General features: G+C 37.5%; 1 protein-coding gene and 1 long non-coding RNA gene across 15 annotated transcripts in view; one reads left to right on the forward strand and one right to left on the reverse strand.

Moving 5' to 3' along the window:
* The window catches only part of Herc1 (HECT and RLD domain containing E3 ubiquitin protein ligase family member 1), a 169,001-nt gene that overhangs the window by 72,151 nt on the left and 70,706 nt on the right, over positions 1-26,144 (forward strand). For 7 of the 14 annotated variants that reach the window (XM_063265523.1, XM_063265529.1, XM_063265525.1 and 4 more), the window contains 10 exons: positions 3,311-3,376; positions 7,221-7,489; positions 14,525-14,740; positions 14,964-15,084; positions 15,300-15,537; positions 15,643-15,830; positions 20,865-21,020; positions 22,572-22,678; positions 23,182-23,292; positions 25,305-25,481. In XM_063265523.1, the coding sequence (XP_063121593.1) occupies positions 3,311-3,376; positions 7,221-7,489; positions 14,525-14,740; positions 14,964-15,084; positions 15,300-15,537; positions 15,643-15,830; positions 20,865-21,020; positions 22,572-22,678; positions 23,182-23,292; positions 25,305-25,481 (1,649 nt within the window). The remainder of the gene's footprint in view (positions 1-3,310; positions 3,377-7,220; positions 7,490-14,524; positions 14,741-14,963; positions 15,085-15,299; positions 15,538-15,642; positions 15,831-20,864; positions 21,021-22,571; positions 22,679-23,181; positions 23,293-25,304; positions 25,482-26,144) is intronic. The other 7 variants (XM_063265524.1, XM_063265526.1, XM_063265528.1 and 4 more) reach the window with 3 other exon arrangements.
* On the reverse strand, positions 1,378-26,093 carry LOC134480197 (uncharacterized). Its single transcript, XR_010054424.1, has 2 exons — positions 25,882-26,093; positions 1,378-1,656 (listed from the first exon to the last, which is right to left on the reverse strand). It is a non-coding gene; the product is annotated as an uncharacterized LOC134480197 (long non-coding RNA).

A 26,144-nucleotide genomic window follows, 5' to 3' on the forward strand; every position in this document is an offset into this window, starting at 1 on the left:
TGTGGGAAAGAATCATCATAGGCTATTTGATTTTAAAAAATTATATATATAATTTTTCTAATATATATACTTTCTAAGTATATACTTAAAATAAATACACCCCCCCCACACACACACACACTTAGAAGAAGAAACATTTCTACTTCTGTAGAATAAAATTTACTGCAATATTGGGACTATTAAAGCCTAGAACTGATACTTTCTTTATTGAAAGATCCTGAAATTATTATGTATCGAAGGTTCTGGGTTTCTTAAAAACAAAACAAAAATAAAACCAAGTTATTTATGATATAAAAGAAAATTTATTATTATAAAAGTATTTGTTATAATATTCTAAGTTTATATTTATGATTTATGTTTATTATAAAATTGTTATAAGATAAAATTATTAAAATATTAATGTAATGTACAGTATACATTCTATTTAAAATACTTCGGAAATTGAAAATTCAATCAATTTTTTGGAACATAACTTACTTTTCTAGCTGGTTTAGGTAAGGTGAATATTGTTAGATGTTCCATGTTGAATCTGAGCATGATGGTACTTGCCTGTTGTCCTGGGACTCAGGAGTGGTAGTAAGAGTGCTAGAGCATTGCAGGATTATTGATTCCAGGGAATGAACAGCTGTAGACTTACTGAGGAGCAGAAGGGAGCTAACCTATACTTTGAGACCTTGCTAATGAAATATTCTATTATAGCTGTGTTTGTTAGTGGTGGTCCATTGGCTGTAGTTATTACTTTTTCTTTTAGAACTTTTATATTGCTCTTGAAGTATACATTTGATATTTAATCCCTAATTATGCCAGTGTGAAAGAAGTATCTTTTAAATAAAGGAAAGGAGTTTATCTTTGAATGGTATGGAGTAGCTCATACTTTAATTGTGAAACAATGTATTAAAATTATAACCTAGAATTGTTGCCTATTGACAGTTTTTCAAAGCTTTTATCCTAAAGCTATGTGTAATTCACCTATAACATTAGCTCTAAATAGATATAAATTATTCAAGTCATTAATCTTAACTTGATGTATGGACAAACAATCTTCCTTAAAAATCTCAAGATAGTACTAGCACCTCACTATTTTCTTGTTGGAATTTATCTTTTTTGTTGTTGTTTTTAAATCAGAAAAGCATATAAAGAAGACCCTTATGGAATTTTTTAAATAGCTACTCATTTGGGAAATTATAATATGGAGGCAAAGTGATTATTTGAAATTTTATCAAATCACTTAATGTGGTACCAATTTATCATGTCAATTTTTCTGTTTTAATGTTCCCAGGGAGTAAGTTTACCCTTTATTTTATTCCTAGGGATGACAATAAAGTAACTAGAAAGTTAAAGAGTTACTATTTTAGGAATGTAATCCAAAAAAGTTACTTTTTTGTCTCAGAATCCTAGACTTTAATAATAATAAAAATACATACTTTATAGATTTTACTCACTATAATAGAAACCTTTCTTCAAAAACACTGAAAGTACAGTGTAGGAGGGTCTGGAGAGATCACTCCATGGTTTAGGCATATACCGCTCTTGGAGAAGACTACCGTTTGGTTCCTGTCATCCTATCAGGTTGCTCACAACCTCTAACTCAAGGTCCACAGGATCGCATGCCCTCATAGGTCACTGGTTTCAGGAGTGAAGCTGTGTAGACAGACTCTGTTTCAAAACAGACAACAACAACAACAGAAAAATCACTGGTATTCATGTGCACAGATTCCCCCCAACCCCATAAACACTTTGAAATAAATCTTTAATTAAAAAATTTAAAAACATTGATACATGTTCTAAATTTTTACAAATCTTAAATATTTAATGATTAGCCTTGGACCACACACTAGAGGAAGTGTGTATTTTGTTTTGCTTTTAAATGGTAGCTTAGTATTTTTTATTCTTATTCACTTGTCAAACTAAATCAGATTCCATAAGCTTTAAAATGCATATCTTGTCTAGGACAGTTAAGTATGAGAACTGTTTTCACCAAACTGTTGTGCAACTGTGACCTGTACTTTGGAGAACAAATAAATATCTAGCCAAAGAGGATTCTTTTACATGCATATTTACTCATTTCAAGTAGTTGAGGAGGAAATACAAGATTTTTTTTCTTAAATAGCTTTTCTATTTGTTGGTCTTAGTGATCCTCACTTTCTGAAAGTCAGTTAAGAGGAACAAGAGAAACAATAGCTTTAATTATACTTTGTTTATTAAAATTGGATGTGTGAATAAATGATAATTAATGATCAGTGTATATTCAATTTTTTTTTTTCTGGTTCTTTTTTTTGGAGCTGGGGACCGAACCCAGGGCCTTGCGCTTCCTAGGCAAGCGCTCTACCACTGAGCTAAATCCCCAACCCCTTCAATTTTTTTTTTTTTTTAAATCTTGAAAGGTTTATCACCTGTACTTCACTCATTATTTGACAATAGGGACATTAAAATTTATGCTAATTAAACATGATTGTTCTTTTGAAAACCCTTAATTCTGGCTAATATTTCACTGTCATCTAAGCAAATGTGGAAAGTGCAAAGCAATGGGAGCATATAACCTTTTGCCAGATCACCGTGTTCATCTTCAGAGATGTTAATGTTAAATTCTATGCTAGAAGTTTCTATTGTAACAGCTGTATGGTGGGGACTGGAGGGGTGGTGGTGGTGCAGAAAAGGGTCAATTGACTCCAAGAGTTACAGACAACATAGCAAGACCAAACAAAAAAATTCTAGAATTAAAAACAACCTGTACATTTTATTAAAAAGAAATAGATGAAGCAAGTTCCTTAGGGACAAAGTGAAATTTATATTCAGAAGTTTATAAACTGCTCATCGTTACTAAGCATTATTTATAAGTACTTCACAGATATGAACTCATTTATTCATAAGTTTATCAAATTCTCAACAAAGCAAAAACTGTTGATATTTTGGTATTTGACACATACTTAAAAGATTTGCTGTGATTGTGCAGATTGAACTAATTATTTACAGAAAGATAATACCTTTTCCCAGTGCTTGCTGCTTCCTTTGTAAGATGAGCTGTTATGGTGAAAGGGGTAGACTCTCAACAACTTAAGAAGCAGTCGCAGAGGCCTCACTAGGCAAACCTTCTGGTTAAGTGTAGCTGAGTCCCATCCCTCAGGCCTTTGTCAGTGTTGTTAGCATTTTATTGCTGAAGTAATGCTGGATACATTTATCTATGTGTGTTTCATGGTGTAGCAAATTAGGAGAAATGCTATTTTATCTGTGCATTTCAAGTTGCATAAAGAATGTAAATGTTATCTTCTGTATCAAATTTCTCCCTTTGTCTCTGATTCTCATGTGGTAGGGTATTTACTCCTTTTTGGCCAGTTGAGCCCCAGAAAAAAGAAGAGCTTCAAGCAAGTACATGATGGCATGTTTAACTTTTTCCCTTTAGCTTGCCTACATATTTTATGGTTTATAAAGTATGTATTGCAGCTCAGCCATGTTCATTTTGAAGATTCCATTTAAGAGCCAAGTTTGTAAGGACAAGTAAACAGTCTCAAAGTCACCTCTGAGTTAATAAGTAGTCAGCATTGACCTTCATCTCAGCTGAGGTGTAGAAGCCTTCCCCTTTTAGCTTGCTTACTTATTTTGAGATTAAACAACACAGAACAATCTAAAGTTAATAGTTTTTGTCTTAAGTAAAATTCTGTGTCTCATTTCCCTATCTTTAAGTTTTTGGCCTCCATTGTTTTGTTGTGTTGTGTTTGAGAGTACTCTTACCATGTGGCTAGCCTGGGATACATGTAGACCAGGCAGACCATGAACTGACAGAGATCTTCTTTTCTCTGCTTCCTGATTGCTGGGATTAAAGGTGTGCATCATGCCTTTTCTTTTTTCCTGATTTTATGTTTTATTCATAAGGAGTTTATTTGAATCATGTACCCAATAATTTTATCCTTTAAGGTTTTTCAAATCACATCTAGTAGGCTAGGTCTGACCTCTCACTATTTTGGTAAATTGAAATAAAGCTGTGCTCATTTGTTTATCTGTTTCTTATTACAATAGCAGCATTGAACAATTGTGGCTGAGACCTTATGGACCATTGGACTGTTTACTATGTGACATATGACAGAAAAGTTTGCTGACTCCTGCTTTCAGAAGGGATTCAGTTTGGGCATGTCCAATAATTCCATGGAATATTTCTCTGTATATAAAGGCGGTTCACTATGGGTAGATTAGTGACTGAGCCTTTATATAAGTAACCAAGCAATTGGAATTTCCATGGATTTGTGAGCTTTGAGTTATTAAATCACAGGAATCTATGAACCTATTTCACTTAGAATTAAGGAACCAACCAATGTTGCTACTTGGGAAATTCATCTGTCTTAGTTGAGGAAACTGACATAGATAGTCCTTCAGGTTTCTTTCATTTCTGTGGTTCTAACATTGGACAGTGGATATTAGGGACTTATTCTGAAAAGTAGCTTGTATGTGTTAAAAGAACAAACTGCTGTATTCTGAAATGTTGTATTAACTAAAATAAGCTTAGTGCAGTGGTTAAGTCATGTACAGCCCTTCAACTTGGACAGCTTAAGAAAATGAGAAATGGGTGTCTTTGTTTAAATTTTTTCCTTATTTAAAAAATATTTTAATATAATATATACCCATAGATACTACTTTTTTTCTATATTATATGAAAGCTATACATACAAGTTGGAATTTTTTCATATCTTTCGTCTCCATAAAGCTGAAAACTAAAGATTGTTCTCTTCTGTATTAGAGATGGAGTTCAGAATTTTATGTGCATACTAGGCAAGCTTTCTAATGTGGAACTTTATCTCCAGTCCTGGAGCTTCTATTAAAAAGAATTCTTGTGGCTTTGGAAATGACTCAGTGGATAATGTACTTATGAAGATCTGTGGTCAGGTCCTGAGAACCCACATAAAGCTGAAGTATCTGTATGCTTATATTCCCAGCACTTTATGGCAAGAAGGAAGGGAAGATGGGAATAGCTCGAAGCTTATGTGCCAGCTAGTCTGGTATACACAGCAGCAAAAACCAAGATGCTCTATCTCAAACAAAGTTGAAGGCAAGGGATAGACATTCAAGATGGTCCTAGCCTGCACTCATTCCTCCATATACACCACATATCCATTACTATCCCCCCAACACAGCCAGCCAGCCAGACACATACACACACACACACACACACACACACACACACACACACCACTACCCTCAGAAGCTTTTGAGAAGAGAATATTTCATTAAAATATAAAAGGTACTTAAATCATATATTCTTTGGTATATGAATTATTTTTTCCATGTTAATAAGGATTTTTACCATGATAAGGATAAGGATTAGGATTAGTTTATAATATTAGTTCCATATTAAGAATTTCCATGTCTGATTTTAAAGCCCTGAGATTTAACTGGCACCAGTGTAGTAGTAAAAAAAGGAAGACTATATGCTCAATATTGTAGTAGAGTTTCTTCCTCTGCATCCACTAGTATATAAGTAGTAATCTTTCCAAACTTTTCTGTCCGATATAACTTAACAAGTACAGTTCTTTTCATAAGTATTTTTGTTGAATACCTTAAAATTAATTCCTCATACAAAAGTTGGTATGTTTTTGTAATAGGATATCATATAGCAACCAAAGAAATGAATCCTGGCTACACATAGTAATTTTGATTTATGTTGGCAGTATTATATTATATAAAAAGAATATGTCTAAAGTGATTATATAAATAATACTTTCTTTAGAATGTAAAAAAAAAATAGCTAAAACTGGGGCTGTGTGGTTGAATCAGAGTTCTTGCTATGCAAGTGTAAGGACTGGAGTTTAGAACTCCAGAACTACCTGAAGACCAGCTGGGCTTAGTAGCTCACCTATAACCCCATCACAAGGGAGGCAGAGATAGGGGAATCCTCAGAGCAAGCTAGATAGCTACCTAGCCAAAACAGTGAGTGGTAGGCTCATTGCAAGACCCTTCAGCAACATGTTAATAGAGAATAATCCAGGAAGACACCCTACGTCAAGCTTTATTCAGGTGCATAAACATTTATGAGCATCTAGAAACAAACAGGTATTTATATCCCCACAAAAATGCACAATACATGCCTATGCAAAATAATAGCCACAGTTAAACATTATCTGTCTTTAGAGTAAGTGTAAGACAAAATTCAATAGCAGTAAAAGGAAGAGAATAATAAGCCTAAGCTTCAGATTAGTAAAAATTTAGGTAGAAAACAAATTGATACAAGTTTTTGTCAGTTTTATATTTATATTCAATAATAATATAAATATATAAATACAAAAGCAGGCCAAACATAGAACAATGATGAGAGGGTTTATTATGAACCAAAAGTATAATAAAGCAAACTTAAGGATGTTTAAAGACAAAGTATATGAATTGGATATGGATATGTCTTATTTAAAGCTAAACTTGGCATGTAACTTAGAAAGCTATTTTAGTATTCTAACATGGTAACATTTGGTGTTTGAAGGTTTAACCTAAAAAATACTCATCAGTAAGCAAATAATCTTAGCTATTACAGCTGCTAGTACAAACTGCAGATAACACCATTACTATTTTACAATAGACACTACTTGTTTGCAAAACTTTCCTTCCTTTATGTAGGAGCTTAACAACCTGAGGTAAATATGCACATGATAAGTAGTGAGAGAGTTCCTTATGTTAGTGAAACCCAAAAGTGGTATTTATGTTTCCTTTTTGTAAGTCTGCTTGCCCTTGTATATTCATTTTTGCTAATGTTTCATTGAAGATGTATAGACATTTTGTGCAGTTGTGGCTTCCCTTTGCAGTGATAATGTTAAGTCAGGTGAAATTCCTTTTTGATTGAGTTTTACCAATAGTGCCAATTTGTTGTTGCTTGTGAGCAATGATGTGTTGTGATACTTGAGAGAATTTTTGATTAAGCGTTTAGAGAGCAGCTTCTGCCTTTTTTTTTTTTTTTCTTGTGGCAGTGTGTTGCTAAAGCACTTACATGGACACTGATACATCAACAAGGCTTACTCTTTAGTTTCTTACATTGCTTTTAACCTTTGTTTATTTTTGTTCATTTGTTTTGTTTTGTTTTTTTTACTGAAGCATTTTGCCCAGATTCACTTAATGCATGCATGTGTTCAAACATGAATACCCATTTCTCACCAGTTGGCTTAGCCTCCATGAAGTCTGAGAATGTGTTCTCTTCTCTGCTTGATTGCTGTTGATGTACAATTTTTTTTACCCCTATTTTCATGTAGGTCCTATGCATAGTCAATTAGAATCTCTGAGTGACTCTTGGACTCGCCTGAAACATACCAGAGATTGGTTCTACAATTCTTCTTACTCCTTTGAGTCTGATTTTGACCTTACCAAGTCTTTGGGAGTTCACACATTGATTGAAAATGTTGTAAGTTTTGTGAGTGGAGATGTAGGGAATGCTCCAGGTTTCAAGGAGCCTGAAGAAAGTATGTCTACAAGTCCCCAGGCCTCCATCATTGCAATGGAGCAGCAACAGCTAAGGGCAGAGGTAAGCTGTGGGTATTTACTCTTCATAAGCAACTCTGGAGACCAAAAGTGACCACTGAATGTATAATTCTATAAAAAGCTTTGCCCTTCTCTTTGATACCCCCTCTCTATGTCTCTGTCTCTCTGTGTGTGTGTGTGTGTGTGTGTGTGTGTCAGAGAGAGAGAGAGAGAGAGAGAGAGAGAGAGAGAGAGAGACAATGATGCTATACAATGCGTGTAGATGTGTGGAGTCTAGAGGTTAAATTGGGTGTCCTTTACAGTACATCTGCCACAGAGTTCTGAGGACAACTTGTAGGAGTCAGTTCCCACCTTCTACCAAATGGGTTTTAGTGACTGAACTCTGGCTTTCAGTCTCAGCAGCAAATACCTTTAACTACTGAACCATCTTGTTGGTCCAACTTTGCTGTTGGTTTTTGTTTTTGTTTTTGTTTTTGTTTTTTTGAGGCAAGATACCTTCTGAGTTGGGGTTCTGGGTAGACTCAGTACCTCACTTCCACCCTAGCACTGGGGTTACAGATATGCTGCTAGGTGTAGCTTTTATATGGGTACTGGGAATCCAAACTCAGGTCTTTGTGCTTATGCTATAAGTATTTTGCTTGCTGGGCTGTCTCTTTAGCCCCTACTTGAGCTTCTAACATTCTTTTCTTTATTTCTTTGGGTTTATGTTTGGTTGGTTGGTTTTGTTTTTTAGAGATGGGGGTCTTCTTTGTGTAGCCCTGGCTGTCCTGGAACTCACTCTGTAGACTCTGAGCCTTAAACTCAGAGATTTACCTGCCTCTGCCTCCCCGAGTGCTGGAACTGAAGGTGTGCACCCACCTTGACATCCTTTTCTTAATGAAAGCAGCACAGCCGTATTTGAACCAGATAAAAATACGTTTTAAAGTTTTTGTCTCTTAGAACAAAATAACATTCCTCCCTCTGCTAGAAGCAAGGTTGAAATTGGTTTCCCTCATAACCTCCATTCTGTACCGTTTATCTCTGCATTAGAAGGACGCCACAGGGATTGCAGTGAGTTTGAGGTTAGTCTAGGGTATATAATCAATGCCAGGACAGCTAGAGCTGCATAGGAGAAAAACCCTATCACAAAAGCAAGGAAAAGAGAAAAAGGCAGGAACTACTTGTGATTAAATACCCATAATAATGATTGCTGCAGTAAAGACCCAGTGATGAAGAGATGTCCATGAGAAATGTAGGGTACCCAGGAGGTTTGCATAGTCACAGAATAAGCCCCTAATATTAGTGACTGTTTTAACCTGTCCACAGATCCTTTGATATTCCTTCCTCTAGTAGAAATCTTTCACCCTTGTTAGTGGGTTGAACAAGTAACTTGCTTTTAATAGGATATGAGAAGGAGAAAAACAGAATGATGTTAGAAATCTGGCAGATAGAACTTTAAGCAATCATGATGAATATTACTATTAATAAGTCATGTGGAGATGATGTATTCTTGACATACAACAATACTGAACTCTGGAGCCGTCATCTCCAAATCTCTAGCTCTACTCTACGATTTATGAGAAGGGGATGGAGGAGCAAATTCAAATTTAGGAACTTCCTATAAGTTACTTCCTTGTAAGGAACAAAGACTACTTCCAACATGTCATGGTCATGAAAAATGAAGACTATGTGCTATTACAGACTAATGCAGTCCTATCTCAGGGCTTCTTGAGCAATTTCCATTCATGATACCTTTTAGCCTGGAAAACTTTTATTCAATCCTCAGTTATATAGCTATATAAAAATAGATATACAAATCATTTACTGAGAAATGCTAAAGAGATTTCTTTTAGAACAGTTTTTTTTTTGTATCACTTGTTAAAGAAGGAAGAAAATATGTATACTAGTGAGATGGGTCTGTGTGTATGTGAGCCCAGTCGTGCATATGTAGAGACCAGAGAAAGATGTCAGGTGTTGTTGTCTGTTGCTCTCTGCTTTATTGCCCATTGAGCTGCCTAGGCTAGCTGGACAGTGAGCTCTTCGGATTCACCTGTTCCTGACTTCCCAATGTTAGGGTTACAGATTCACACAGCAAGGCCTGCTTTTTACATGAGTGCTGGGGATTAAAGCTCATCCCATCATGCTTGCAGAGCAAACACTCTTGCCCCCCAGACCATTTTCCTAATCCTGAGGTTGATTTTTTTAGTCTAAATTTTGCTCATCTTTATTGTAGTAATAATTACTGTGGGAATCGAATCTAAATTGAGATCTAATCTGTTGTTTTTTCTCTCCATTTTCACTCCTCCCTATTTTCTCTTGAGAAAGAGTCTCCCTATATAGCTCAGGCTGGCCTGATCTAATTTGGAGCTAGAGAGATGAGAGATGACTTAGTGATTAAGGGTGTATACTGTAGAGGACCCATGTTCTGTTGCCAGTGCCCTCCTTAGGTGGTTCCTATAACTCCAATTCAAGGAATCAGATGCCCTCTTGTGGACTGTATGGGTACCTGCGTGTACAAGGTCCACATACATACACTCAGGCATACACACATATATGTAAAGCAAAGTAAGTCTTAAAACTCAGTTAAACATGGAATCTTGACTGAGTAGTTGGTATTGCTGCATGTAGAGCATCCTCTACGTGTTTTTCAGAGCTAATGATCAGTGCTGCGATTTTGTGATCATGGTCATTACTGTTGAGATCACTGCTTCACATAAAAATGATTTACAACTTTCTGTAAATCTAAACTTTTAAAGTAGAAATTCATTTTTTTTTTTGCTCGTGGGGTGCTGTCCAGGGGCTCTCTGCAGCGGCAGCAACCAGGAAGACCTGTGCCGCCCCTTCCGGGAGCTTCAGTGCACCAGGGTTCCAGATGGTCTTTGGCTTTTTCCTCTGGCGTCCGAGATCAGTGTGCAGGGAGCAGTCTCTTCTGGTTTCCCAGGCCTGTCTGCCTCTCTGAAGGTTTAGCTCTCCCTCCCACGGGATTTGGGTGCAGAGAACTGTTTATCCGGTCTGTTTCCTTCAGGGTCCGGCGGTGTCTCCGGCAGGGTTCCTGCCGCTCCTGGGCCCTCCCCCACGGGAGCCCAGAGGCCTTATACAGTTTCCTCTTGGGCCAGGGATGTGGGCAGGGGTGAGCAGTGTTGGTGGTCTCTTCCGCTCTGCAGCCTCAGGAGTGCCCACCTGACCAGGCGGTTGGGTCTCTCTCTCACCGGGTCTGGGAGCAGAGAGCTGCTGCGGGCCGGGATCCGCGGGTGTGGGACTTCCGGTAAACACAGAACGTGCCCGGTTCTAGAGAAATTCTGCTTCCGTGTCCCAAGCTCACCAGGCAGCTTTCTTGCAGCAGAAAATTTGGTCTTACCTGTGGTCCCGAGGCTCAAGTTCGCTCGTGGGGTGCTGCCCAGGGGCTCTCTGCAGCGGCAGCTCATTTTTTTTTTTTTTTTTTTTTTTATTTTTCAAAGAAGGGTAGGCTGAGCCACTGTAGTGATGGGTAGTCCAATAGTGGGTAAAGAAGATAGAGGCAGTAACACAAGTGAGCCTTGGACAGACCATGGAGAAGTATTTCTGGTTCTGGAGCTAAAAAATATTTATTCTACGTAATCTTACTACTTGTACTTATAAAGCTATGTAGATTTGAACTCTTCACATGAATCTTGAATGCTTCATAGTAGCTCTTTGAGTAGGTTAGATGCAGAACTATTAGTCTCATTCACATTTGAGGAAACTGGGACTCATAAGTTCATTAACTTTCCTAAGAATGCCCAACATGCAGAAGAGTGTGACCTTGACATCTAATCTCCAAACTTTACATTTTTATTGGTTATTTTATTTATTTATATTTCAAATGTTGTCCCCCTTCCCAGTCACCTCCCATTTACCTCTAAGAGGGTGCTCCCCCACCCACATACCCACTCCTGCCTCACCCTTCTCGCATCCCCCTATGCTGGGGCATCAAGCTTCCATAGGACCAAGGACCTCCCCTCCCACTGATGTCAGATAAGGCAGTCAATCCTCTGCTACCTATGTAGCTGGAGCCATGGACCCATCCTTTATACTATTTGATTGGTGGTTTAGTCCCTGGGAGCTCTAGGGGCTCTAGTTAGTTGATATTGTTGTTCTTCCTATGGGGTTGTGATCCCCTTCAGCTCCTTCAGTCCTTCCCTAACTCTTCCATTAGGGTCCCAGGCTCAGGCTAATGGTTGGCTGTGAGTAACTGCATCTGTATAAGTCAGGTGCTGGCAGAGCCTCTCAGAGGTCCTGTCAGCAAGCACTTCTTGGCATCAGCCATAGTGTCTGGATTTGGTGCCTGCAGATGGGATGATTTCCAAGGTGGGGTAGTCTCTGGATGGCTTTTCCTTCAGTCTCTGTTCTATTTTTTGTTCCTGTGTTTCCTTTAGGCAGGAACAATTCTGGGTTAAAATTTTTGAGGTGGGTGGGTGACCCCATCCCTTAACTGAGGGCTGTGCCTATCTACTGCAGGCTAATATCCACTTATCAGTGAGTACATGCCATGCATGTCCTTTTGTGCCTGGGTTACCTCATTCAGAATGGTATTTTCTAGTTCCATCCATTTGCCTGCAAGTTTCATGAAGTCATCGTTTTAAATAGCTGAGTAGTACTCCATTGTGTAGATGTACCACATTTTCTGTCTCTATCCTTCCATTGAGGTACATCTAGGTTGGTCTAGCTTCTGGCTATTATAAATATGGCTGCTATGAACATAGTGGAGCATGTGTCCTTATTACATATTGGAATGTCTTTTGGGTATATGCCCAAGAGTGGTATAGCTGGGTCCTCAGGTAGTGCTGTGTCCAACTTTCTGAGGAAGTGTCCAATTGTTTTCCAAAGTGGTTTTACCAGCTTTCAATCTCACCAGCAATGGAGGAGTGTTCTTCTTTCTCCACATCCTTGCCAGCATCTGCTGTTGCCTGAGTTTTTTTTATCTTAGCCAGTCTGACTGGTGTGAGGTAGACTCTCAGGGTCATTTTGATTTGCATTTCCCTAGTGACTAAGGATGTTGAACATTTCTTTAGGGTGCTATTCAAGATTCCTGAGTTGAGAATTCTTCGTTTAGCTCTGTACCTCATTTTTTTAATAAGGTCATTTGGTTCTCTAGAGTCTAACTTCTTGAGTTCTTTGTGTATTTTGGATATTAGCCCTCTATTGGATGTAGGATTGGTAAAGATCTTTTCCCAATCTGTTGGTTGCCATTTTGTCCTAATGACAGTGTCCTTTGCCTTACAGAAGCTTTGCAATTTTATGTGGTCCCATTTGTCAATTGTTAATCTAAGGGCCTGAGCCAATGGTTCAGGAAATTTTCTCCTGTGCTGATGTGTTCGGAGCTCTTCCCCTCTTTCTCTTCTATTAGTTTGTATCTGGTTTTATGTGGAGGCCCTTGATCCACTTGACTTGAGCTTTGTACAATGAGATAAAAGTGGATCGGTTTGCATTCTTCTACATGCAGACGGCCAGTTAGACCAGCACCATTTGTTGAAAATGCTTTATTTTTTCCACTGGATGGATTTGGCTTCTTTGTCAAAGATAAAGTGACCATAGGTGTATGGGTCTTCAAATCTATTCCATTGATCTACCTGTCTGTCTCTGTATTAATACCATGCTGTTTTTTTTCCACTAATGCTCAGTATTAGAGCTTGAGGTCAGGGATGGTGATTCTCCCAGAAGTTCCTTTATTGTTGAGACTTTTTTTCACTCTCCTCAGTTTTTTGTTATTCCAGATGAATTTGGGAACTTCAGACCAATTTCCCTTAATAAACACTTAATAAAATTCTCGCAAACCAAATCCAAGAACACATCAAAACAATCATTCACCATGATCAAGTAGGCTTCAACCCAGGAATGTAGGAATGATTCAATATATGGAAATCCATCAACGTAATCCACTATATGAACAAATTCAAAGTAAAAAAAACCACATGATCATCTCATTTAGATGCTGAAAATGCCTTTGGCAAAATACAACACCCCTTCATGTTAAAAGTCTTGGAAAGATCAGGAATTCAAGGCCCATACCTAAACATATTAAAAGCAACATAGTGCAAACCAGTAGCCAACATCAAGTTAAATGGAGCGAATCTTGAAACAATCCCACTAGTATCGGGGACAAGAAAGGCTGCTCACTCTCTTCCTACTTATTCAATATAGCCAGAGCAACTAGACAACAAAAGGAGGTCAAAGGGGTATAAATAGGAAAGGAAGAAGTCCAGATGTCACTATTTGTGGATGATATGATAGTATACATAAGTGATGCCCAACAGTCTACCAGAGAGCTCCTGTAGCTCATAAACAACTTCTACAAAGTGACTGGATATTACGTTTACTCAAACAAATTTGTAGCCTTTCTCTACACAAAGGATAAATGGGCTGAGCAAGAAATTAGGGGTACAAGACCCTTCACAATAGGCACAAATAATATAAAATATCTTGATGTGACTCTCTAGCCAAGCAAGAGAAAGATTTGTATGACAAGAACTTCAAGTTTCTGAAGAAATCAAAGACCTTGGAAGATGGAAAGGTCTTCCATGCTCATGGATTGGCAGGATTAACATAGTAAAAATGGCCATCCTACCAAAATCTACAGATTCAATCCAATCACCATCAAAATTCCAACTCAATTTTTCACAGAGATAGAAAGTGAATTCTCAGATTCATCTAGAATAAATACAGTTACTCACCCCCCCCCCCCCACCCGGAGCTGAGGACCGAACCCAGGACCTTGCGCTTGCTAGGCAAGCGCTCTACCACTGAGCTAAATTCCCAAGCCCTACAGTTACTTCTTTAGGAACTTGGGGTATATTATTTAGCAGTAGAGCACTTTAAATCCTGAGTTCAGCCCTCAGTACCAACCAACCCAAATCTACTCTTCCCAATGTATATGTGGCTTCTTTTATATTAAAATATCCTCAAGGAGGCTTTAGATGCATTTTGTTTTAATAAACAGTAATAATAAAATGCTTCATTCTTAGAAAATGTTAGACTTTCTTTGTTCTTTGTTTCTTTGTTCTAGATAACATATTAGCTGTGGCATACAGAATTCTTTATGTTTTGAGTTTAGTGACAGAGTCTCAAATGTTTTTCCTTCAAGCTTCGTTTGGAGGCACTTCACCAGATCCTCACTCTATTGTCTGGCATGGAGGAAAAGGGTAACATCTTGCTGACAGGAAGCAGGTCAAGTTCAGGCTTCCAGTCATCCACCCTGCTCACGTCTGTGAGACTGCAGTTTCTGGCAGGGTGTTTCGGTTTAGGCACTGTTGGATACACAGGAGCCAAAGGAGAGAGTGGCCGATTGCATCACTATCAAGTAAGTGGTATGAGTGACATTGTATGCAGTTCTTTATCTTTTTACAGAGCTGGGTGGACGGTCTGGAGCTTGGTGATATATATGACTGAGGTTAAAATTCTGAAAGTTTTTAAATTACTTGAAAAGATCTATCATTGTTCAAGTTTGTGAATCATACAGTTGGGATTAGATGAGTGATTGATTGTATCATTGTGCTGATTTTAAAAGTAACTCTGTAATTTAGGATGGGATCAGAGCAGCAAAAAGAAATATTCAGGTTGAAATCCAGGTGGCTGTTCATAAGATTTATCAGCAATTGTCTGCTACTTTGGAGAGAGCCCTTCAAGCAAATAAGCATCACATTGGTGAGTAAATATTTCTGCAAATAAAGATGAAGAGTGTACATTTTGGACTGACGGTATGGTAGAGAATCGTCTTTATTTTATGTTTAATAGTAATAGACCAATATAATACTTGAAAATTGAATATGACTTTTTACTATTTATAGTTTGGAGAAGCTTATTTTAGTAATATTTAGTTTAGAAGAAATCTCAACTGTCTTTCTTTTCTTTTTTTTTAGAAGCCCAGCAACGTCTTCTTTTGGTTACAGTTTTTGCCCTCAGCGTTCATTATCAGCCAGTCGATGTTTCTTTGGCAATTTCCACTGGTCTGCTGAATGTATTGTCACAGTTATGTGGGACAGACACCATGTTAGGTCAGCCCCTGCAGTTGTTGCCAAAGACCGGAGTTTCCCAGCTTAGCACAGCTTTGAAAGTGGCCAGTACAAGATTGCTCCAGATTCTAGCCATCACCACTGGGTAAATATTAGAAAGGTCTTGAGAGAATGAGGTGGGGCCTGTTTTTCTACAGTATTTATCCTTTTTTATATTCTTATTCTTAATTTTTCCTTTTATTTCACATAGAACTTATGCTGATAAACTGAGCCCCAAAGTAGTTCAGTCCTTGTTGGATCTACTCTGTAGTCAGCTGAAGAATTTATTGTCCCAAACTGGTGTACTATTTATGGCCTCTTTTGGAGAAGGGGAAGAGGGTGAAGAAGAAGACAAAAAAGTTGACTCCAGTGGAGAAGCTGAGAAGAGAGATTTCAGAGGTAGTATGAGCTCTTTTTGTTTTTTCATTATGTGTAGATACTTGTGTCTCCATCGTGTGCATATGGTAAGAATATTGGCTTCTTTCTGTTGTGATATGAAAGGATTCTTGATTGTTTGCAACCTCCTTTCTCTATATATACATATGAGCATCTGACTGAGCCTCCTGTGCTCTACTCATTCTGATGCTGCTTAGGGTTATTCCTGCTCCTTACAAGGTTCAGCCTCTTTGCTGCCTTGACTATAAGGACCTAGATTTTGAGTGACCAGTTTCTCCAGGCCATCTAGGGAAAGACTAAGATGTCCTTTGAGTTATTTAATTCTAACAAACCTCTAACCATAATCCTGACCTGACTGGTTCCTTGAGAGTAGGGCTTTGGGAATTGGGAACTGGATTATAATCAGGAGAACTGAACTAACAGAATTCTTCCTTACCCGTGGCCAATATAATGTTTGGTTACTGTGTACCTTGTTTGTTGTATAGTAAACATGGCTTTTTAGCCGCATTTCCAGTTGCAGTAAAATATCTTGACAAAAGCAACCTAGAGGAGAAAGGTTTTATTTGGCTCACTATTCCAGGTCGAGTCCATGAGATCCAAGAAGTCACAGCAACAAGAACTTCAAGAACAGAGAGCACTGGCTTCCACTTTTGTCAGGGTCTTATCACAGCCCTAAGAAATACAACTAAGGCAGTTGTTTCCAGTAGAATTTCTGTATGAAGCAGTAGAACTACTGCCTGTGTCTTCTATGTAATTATGAGGATGATGGTCTAAAATTGGTCATTATTTCAAAAGGATTGTGAGTTACCATGTGTCATTCTCACAATGCCCTTTAAAAGTCCCTTCTGGTTAGATGGACAGATGGAAAAGACTAAGCTACTTCATTTTCTTTGCCCCAGTTCTGTCATTTATAAAATCAGAGCCAACTTTGTGAAGATTGTTTTGAGGACTAAATAACTTGATACATGTAAGCCCAGAACATTATCTGGCACATAATTTAGTGAAAATTTGGTGATTGTTAATATTTAATATTTTCATAATTAACTGGTATTTAGACCATTATTAATATTTCTGACTTATGTGGGGGAAATAGAATATACTGAACAGATGCAAAATGATAAAGCATTGTCTTTGTTGTTATTGACATAGGGTCATGGTAGAGGCAAACGTGTGAGCAGATATGGTACAGTACAAGAGACTCAGAAGAATTATCTGAATGTCAGAATGTAGGAGTATGGTACTGATTAAGAACTAGCGTTTTAGTTTCCTAGCCTAAGCTAGTGGTATGATTTTTTTCCTCCCTTAGTTGTGTATGGAATTATCTTTACTCAGAGAGCTTAGGCAGACTCACGAAATGGTTAATAAAAGCAAAGTGTCTCTGTCTCTTCCTTTTCTGAGATCCACTGGGGTATAAAAAGCTATTAAAGTACCAGGTTCTTGCCAGTCTGTGCTTCTACACATACAGAGAACAGTGTTTCTGGAATTCTATAATACTGTTTTAGAAGTATTTTTTTAAAGAAAAAAAATCACATAAAAAAAACAACTAATTATTAACTCTTATGCATTCCAAGATTTATGGACATTTGGGGGAAAATTATCTTCCTTTTAATTTTCCTAATAAAATACTCTAAATTGTTTTTGTCAATGATATTCCAGTGACAATTAGATTTAAATGTATCAGACAGAAAAACAGCTACTTAATATAAGTTGGTTTTATCTCTCTTCCTATGAGACTATGCCAAATCAAAGTCAACATTTCATTGGCTATTCTATATAACAAGTTATAAAGTTACTTTTTAGCCTACAAAGCCCCAAGATAATTGTATCCTTAGCTGGATGTGCTGGCCCATACCTAGAATTCCCACCAGAGAGGTTAGGTCAGAGAAAAACATGAATTACAGGCCAACAGTACCCTATTTAAGAAAACAACAAAAGTTGGGATCCTTCAATATTTACTAAAAAAAGGCACAGTTTTTCCATGACTAGGTCTTAGCATGTATGACAACAGATCAAGCACATGTCTGTTCCCTTCTAGTTGTCCTAGGGAGAGGTCCCAGTTTGGAAAATGACTAGGAAGGAGACTAAAATCATCAATGGCTAGTCATTCAGAATCAGGCTGTTTACATATAAAGAACCTCTGATCCTTCTAAAATACATAATTAAAAAGAAGGTGTAATCTTTATTTCAAAGGATTGTATCAACCTGCTTTATATTAGGGGTCTCCAGGCCCAAAGTGTCCTTGAATTTATGATCATCCTTCACTCTTTTTCTCCTGAATGCCAGGAGTACAGATATGCACCTCCATATGGCTCTAATTTATTCTAGAACTACTTGATGTAGATATTATGCAAGGGAGAAAAGAAGGCTTCCTAGAAGAGGAACTGTAATCCACTTTATAAACAAACTGAAAGATAAAAACCACACGATCATTTCATTAGATGCTGAGAAAGCATTTGACAAAATTCAACACCCCTTCATGACAAAAGTTCTGGAAAGATCAGGAATTCAAGGCCCATATCTAAACACAGTAAAAGCAATATACAGCAAACCAGTAGCTAACAGCAAACTAAATGGAGAGAAACTTGAAGCAATCCCACTAAAATCAGGGACTAGACAAGACTGCCCACTCTCTCCCTTCTTATTCAATATAGTACTTGAAGTCCTAGCCAGAGCAATCAGACAACAAAAGGAGGTCAAGGGGATACAAATTGGAAGGGAAGAAATAAAAATATCACTATTTGTAGATGATATGATAGTGTAGTTAAGGGACCCCAAAAGTTCCACCAGAGAACTATTTAACCTGATAAACAACTTCAGCAAAGTGTCGGGGTATAAAATGAACTCAAACAAGTCAGTAGCCTTCCTCTTCTCAAAGGATAAACAGGCTGAGAAAGAAATTAAGAAGATGACACCCTTCACAATAGTCCCAAATAATATAAAATATTTTGGTGTGACTTTAACCGAGCAAGTGAAAGATCTGTATGACAAGAACTACAATTCTCTGAAGAAAGAAATTGAGGAAGATCTCAGAAGATGGAAGGATCTTCCATGCTCATGGATTGACAGGATTAATATAGTAAAGATGGCCATTTTGCCAAAAGCAATCTACAGATTCAATGTAATCCCCATCAAAATTCCTACTCAATTCTTTATAGAGATAGAAAGAGCAATTTGCAAATTCATTTGGAATAACAAAAAACCCAGGATAGCGAAAACTATACTCAACAATAAAAGAACTTCTGGGGAATCACCATCCCTGACTTCAAGCAGTATTACAGAGCAATAGTCATAAAAACTGTATGGTATTGGTACAGAGACAGGCAGATAGATCAGTGGAACAGAATTGAAGACCCAGAAATGAACCCACACACCTATAGTCACTTCTTTTTTTTTTTTTTTTTTTTTTTTGGTTCTTTTTTTCGGAGCTGGGGACCGAACCCAGGGCCTTGTGCTTCCTAGGCAAGCGCTCTACCACTGAGCTAAATCCCCAACCCACTATGGTCACTTTTTGATATTTGACAAAGGAGCTAAAACCATCCAATGGAAGAAAGATAGCATTTTCAGCAAATGGTGCTGGTTCAACTGGAGGTCAGCATGTAGAAGAATGCAGATCGATCCATTCTTATCACCATGTACAAAGCTTAAGTCCTAGTGGATCAAGGACCACCACATCAAACCAGATACACTCAAACTAATAGAAGAAAAAGTGAGGAAAAGTCTTGAACACATGGGCACTGGCGAAAATTTCCTGAACAAAACACCAATGGCTCATGCTCTCAGATCAAGAATCGATAAATGGGACCTCATAAAACTGCAAAGCTTTTGTAAAGTAAAAGACACTGTCATCAGGACAAAACGGCAACCAACAGATTGGGAAAAGATCTTTACCAATCCTACAACTGATATCCAAGATATACAAAGAACTCAAGAAGTTAGACTCCAGACAGCCAAATAACCCTATTAAGAAATGGGGTACAGAGCTAAACAAAGCATTCATTCACAGCTGAGGAATATCGAATGGCTGAGAAGCACCTAAAGAAATGTTCAACATCTTTAGTCATCAGGGAAATGCAAATTAAAACAACCCTGAGATTTCACCTCACACCAGTGAGAATGGCTAAGATCAAAAACTCAGGTGACAGCAGATGCTGGCGAGGATGTGGAGAAAGAGGAACACTCCTCCATTGTTGGTGGGATTGCAGACTGGTACAACCATTCTGGAAATCAGTCTGGAGGTTCCTCAGAAAATTGGATTCTTGAAAAAATGTACAGGGACAAGTTGGAGTGAGAGACAGAGATATATAGGAGAGGCTGATAATTCTGTATGTTCTTCAGATTAATATTATAAAAAAAGCTTTGTATTAAATAAGGAGACAAGGTACTGTTTGGAGGAGATGTAAAGTAGTTCTTATTTCCTCTCTAGTTCTCCCCAGCAGTTTAGTTCTGTCATAGTCTTGTTCACACATCACAGCAGACAGAAATCTGCTCTGCTGGATGCAGCTTCCTGTGAGGCTTGATTACTGGCCGTCTATTGTCAGTGTAGCATGTCCCTTTCCAGAGGACTCTTCCCTTTCACAGAGTTTTCACTGTATTCCTTAGTGGAGATTCCAGAATCTCTCTGTAAGTAGCACTGTAGATACTTGTCTCCAGATTATTGTAGATGCTCATATGTTCTTCCTCAGGACTGGCATTCTGTTCTATCTAGTTGCCTCACTAGCATGCTTCTAGTTCTCCTCTCCTTGGGACTGTCCTGGGAGAAGTAAATGTGAAAGGGATTTATAGCAAAGGATGTGTGTTTGTGTTTTTTCTATCTAGCATGCTTATGCTTCTCATCCATACATATAAAGATGTTTCATTCCAGGTTCATTTAAATTTTGACTTGTTCCCATTTTCTGGTTTTCAAAAGTTGGTAACCTATTGAAAACCTAGATTGGGAATTAGATTTGTACTTAATGTAATGAAAGTGTGAGCTGGGTAAGATAAACCTTAGCCTGATGCCTTCCAATTAAAATGTAAACTTATCTCTTCACTTTTCAGCTGCTCTTAGGAAACAACATGCAGCTGAACTCCATCTAGGGGATTTTTTAGTTTTTCTTCGCAGAGTTGTGTCTTCAAAAGCAATTCAATCAAAGATGGCTTCCCCCAAATGGACAGAAGTGCTTCTAAATATAGCATCTCAGAAGTGTTCTTCAGGTATGTCTGCTGCTTTTGTTTAGAGTATTTTTGTGTATTGCATGCATTTATTAAGGTAATTTTAAGAACACTGGATGCTTGATCTTGATTTCAAGAATTTTTCTTCTTTGATTTTTGATTATATATTTATTTGGTGCCAATTTTAAAATGCCAGTTTTTGAGATAGCAATTGGTAAAGAAGTAATAATGCCAAGTTGTGCTGGAGAAATTATGATTTCATCTAGAGAATTTTGCCCTGTTCGTTCAGATTTATATACATGTACTAAAAGTTAGAAAAGATGTGCATAGTATATAATTTACTGAGCCTGACCTCACATTTTAGATTGTCGTCAAGTCAGATCTGAATTTGTATGTTTCCTCTAGCATGACATGATTCCAGCTGCCTTGATTGTGACTTGTATCTGTGTGGTGGCTATGGCAGCTCTGCATAATAATCTCAATCCTTTTTCCAGCCTAAAAGTCTGGTATTCTTCTAAAGGTTACTGATAGTATTTTGCTACACATAGTTTTGATTAAAAATGTAGATAACAAAAACTAAAATGTGACCATTTAAGTATACAATTCAGTGCATTAAGCATAGTCATAGTGTTGTATCCTTTCCATCCATTTCCAGAATGTTTTCATTATCCCTATCTAATGTGTTTAAAACTTGTAGAATTATAACATAGTATTCCATGTTAGGGTTATTATATGTTAATGTTATTAATATACTCTATCAATGTTTATTAACTAGTATAACTTACAGCTTTCTTTAATGACATGAACTTTATATCATGTTTTTAAAGCATAAAAGACATTTATTTTCACCTAATCTATAAGGTATGTCTATAAGAAGAATACATACTTACACACTACCTTTTCTAACATAAGAAAAATACAAACTGCTTCCTGCACATTGTAAAGGGTACTATCACACACACACACACACACACACACACACACACACACACACACATACAGACACAGACACACAAACATACAGACACAGACGGACACACACACACAAAGACACACACAGATACACACAGACACACACAGGCACACACACACACACTTAAAAAACCCAGACACCTACTAAGCTGTAAAATGGCAGGTGAACTAGAGCAAGGGAATGAAAACATATGCTTGGGCTTTAGAGTCTCACAGACATTTTAAAAATTTGACTTCTACTGATGTATGGAGTTTTGGTCAAATTATTAAATTATTTGAGCCTCTCTTGGCTCATTAAACTCAGTTATAATTCAGACTCTGAATTTAGGATTGATATATATGAAATGTATACTGTACTTTTGACTCAGTGTTGTAGTGCATTGAATCTGTCCATGAAGTGTATATATATATATATATATATATATATATATATATATATATATATATATATATATATTAATAGGCATAGACTGGGTCCAGACTGTGACAATAGGTTTAAAATACAGATCTGTTTCTTTTATAAACTGCTTTGTAATCTTAGAAGAATTTTATCTGAAGTTAATCTTAACTCTGGATGCCTGTCACATTGATACCAGAAAGACATATCTGCTGTGTCCCCAGGCATTCCTCTGGTTGGTAACTTAAGAACGAGGCTCCTTGCTCTTCATGTCCTTGAGGCTGTGCTACCTGCTTGTGAATCTGGTGTAGAGGATGACCAAATGGCCCAGGTTTGTAGTTTTTAAGTTGCTGGAAAATACTTTTTACATCTGTAGTATGATTCACCCAAAAGTGACAGTTACTAAAGTCTCGAGTTGTAATTGTGTCTGTTTTCAATAGCATAGTCTCTACTTCTCAGGTTGTTTTCTTTATCCTTCATTTTTAAGGAAGGGGAAGAAAATAAGTTGTTAGGTGTAAGAAGTAGAGGAGTAGAGTATACATTAAAGTCAAAAGGAGAGTCTACAGTTTCTTAGATTGGGCCTTTAGAGAGAGAAATGTGTGAGACAGTAAAACTGAAAAATGTCTGTATCTAGAAAGGAGATAGAAAACCAAGTCATTTTGTAATGAGCTGACGATTTTTTACAAGTATTTCACATAAAACTACCAGACATAGCTTTTGTATATTAGTACAATCAATCTTCTTGTCCCATTGAATATTACAGTATGTGATATCTCAAACATGTATAACATTTCTCTTTATAAATTTTATCATTCTTTCCCTTTAAAACACCAGGTTGTTGAACGCTTATTTTCCCTTCTGTCGGATTGTATGTGGGAGACTCCCATTGCTCAGGCCAAACATGCTATTCAAATAAAGGAAAAAGAACAAGAAATAAAATTGCAGGTAATTGATTCTTCCCTCAAAAGGTGTTTTTAGGCCTTAGAAGTAGATACCATAGTGCCTGTCTCTGTCTCTGGTTGTAAGGTCCTACTATGAGGGGCCTTGCTGTAGAAGTTGCTCCACATTCTCTTTGTGTCCTTTTTTGCTCTTTTCTCATCCTCGTCTCTCAAATCATATTTTTTCTATGAAGCCTTCTTGATTGTCCCTCTTGTCCTTGCTACTGCACTTCTCAAAGGAGTAAATTGTTGTATAACATTCTGCCTCTCTTCTGGGCAAAGTCTGGAACAGACTTTCTGGGTACCCAGGCACAGCAGATGTACTGCCAGAGAGAGTCAAGAACTGGAGGTCTGAGGTCCACCTTTCCCCTTAGCAGCTGTATACCAGGCAGAGAAGGGGAGGTAGAGTCCAGGAAGAGCAGTATTTGGGTCTGAGTGGGAGTTAGGGCTGAGGCTATTAGAGGGGCTGCAAGAGAGAAAGCCTTTCTCTGGAGTTTTACACTCTGCTCTTTAAGGCGAAGGCTTTTCCCATGATAGTCCTTAATGAAGCAGCTTTCTGAGAGGATCCTTACTTGTTCCTATTGCTTTATTTGATGGTGGATGTGAATGCATACACTTTATCAGGGTGAACCAGAGATTATATACCTCTTGCAGAAAGGGAAGGTCATTGGCTGAAGCCTCAAGCCTTTTTATATACTTCACTAGCTTGGAGAAGAACTCCACATGTTATGCTTCTTGACTGAATGCCCATGGTCTTTAGTCATGTGTCATGGTTACATGTTCCAGATTAGGTACAGAAGCAGGTAGGAAATGGTTTCACTTCTGCTGTTCTCGATTTTAAGATTCTTGGGGTTTGAGCGCACTCAGCCTTAGCAGTTCTTATGCCTGTGCAGTAGTGGTCCTACACACCCTACAGTAACCTGCTCCTCAGCTACTTCTTTCCATCTCTTCAGTCCAGTTGCTTATCATCCAGCAAGATGCCAGAACCCATAAAGTAATGGCAGTGCATTTGTAGGTCTTCAGTATCGATGGGAATTGGTTCTAGGACTATCGATGCTTGCCCAGATCAGTTATGTTCAAGTCTCATATATAAAATGGTATGTTGTTTATATATGACTCATGCAATTCTTCTGTAAACTTTGAATCATTTCTAGGTTTTTCAATACATCCTACAGTGCAAATTCTTGTAAAGAGAAAATAGATACCTTATTTTCTATTTAATGAGAAGAGTCCACGCATGTATAGTACCAATTCAGCTGGTTTTTAAAAAAAAAATTATTTCCAATCTGTGGTTTGTTGAATTGATGTAGAACCTGGGATATAGAGGATCCACTGCTTGCATTTTTGTCCATCTCTTATTCTTGTTCTCTTGTGTACCCATCCTTGTGGCCATGAGGCTCCACTGAATTATCTTCCAAAGTGGATTCTACTTCATACATATACACCTCTAGCTTTTTTTTTTCTGATTTCACAGTTTTTCTAATTTTCCTTCTACCTTAGAAAATGATCTTTAATTCTTCTATGTTTTTCTTTCTCTATTTAAGTGTTGGGTTATTGTGTGACCTAGTAGTCATAATCCCCATTCTCATTCCCCAACTATCACACCTTTTCCCTTTTCCATATTTAAAGAAACCTTATTCTCTGTGCCATTGATACTTAAATTTTAAATGCTATCTTCCATTAATTTACCACTTGAATGATATCCTAATAGACAGCTTATACTTAGAATGTTAAACATAACATCCTTAGTGCCATCACACTCTGTTCCTTCCCCACCTTAGTTGTTACTGAAGACAAAAACCTTGGAATTACGACCCTGGATTTCTGTCTCACTATGTAACTGACTTGATTAGTCTCCAGGTACCCTAAATGAATAATAAGCTTTTTGTAGGCACTGTTTCCTACTGTCTTGCACAGAAACTAAAAACCAGTAGATATGTGATAGTTGTGAAGTAACAGCAAGGAATGTATTAGAGATCTGTTTACTCTCAAATATTCACCCACTTGCCTTTCTGGTAGAAGCAAGGAGAGTTGGAGGAAGAGGATGAAAATCTCCCCATACAAGAAGTCTCTTTTGATCCAGAGAAGGCTCAGTGTTGCATTGTGGAAAATGGACAGATTTTAACTCATGGCAGTGGAGGAAAAGGATATGGATTAGCATCAACTGGAGTAACTTCTGGGTGCTATCAGTGGAAGGTAAGGAGAGTTCTTAGTAATTGTTTTGTACTTTTAGTTTTTAAAGAAGGTTGTTAATGGGGAAAGCTCACAAGGCCTTAACCCTAGACAAACAACTACAGAAATGGTGAATCAACTAAGAAATGCTGAATAAAAGAGAAGTAGTCTTCTCCAGGGGAGAGCACACCAATTAGTTATTGATTATGACCAATAATACCAAACAGTCAGCCCTGACAACTTGCATAGAAGTAACATTATACAGACTAAATAGGGTATATTTATATTTAGGTACACACACACACACACACACACACACACAACACACACACACACACACAGAGAGCCTTGGAAATACCAATTTTTTGGAAATGTCTTATGTATCAGGAGAAAGGCCAGGGTTATAGAATTAAGCTGATCATACCTAAAGTGAATGAACACAGGTCAGAGGCAAGCATCCTAGGTAGGAGGTTGAGTCAGTCCTTTAGAGAGTGGAGGGAAGGTGATAGCCCCTGTAGTTTCCATCCCTTTTGAATAAAGTGTACAAAAAGAGTAGTCACAAAGTCTATGTATTAAAAGACTGAGTAATTTTCTAAAATATTACCACAGCACCATAATTAAATTGTAAGCTAAAATTGTTTACTTTAAATGTTATAGGTACCAAGGGTTATTATTTATATTTATAAG

This window comes from Rattus norvegicus, chromosome 8, assembly GCF_036323735.1.
Source record: "Rattus norvegicus strain BN/NHsdMcwi chromosome 8, GRCr8, whole genome shotgun sequence".
In the NCBI taxonomy this organism is placed as follows: Eukaryota; Metazoa; Chordata; class Mammalia; order Rodentia; family Muridae; genus Rattus; species Rattus norvegicus.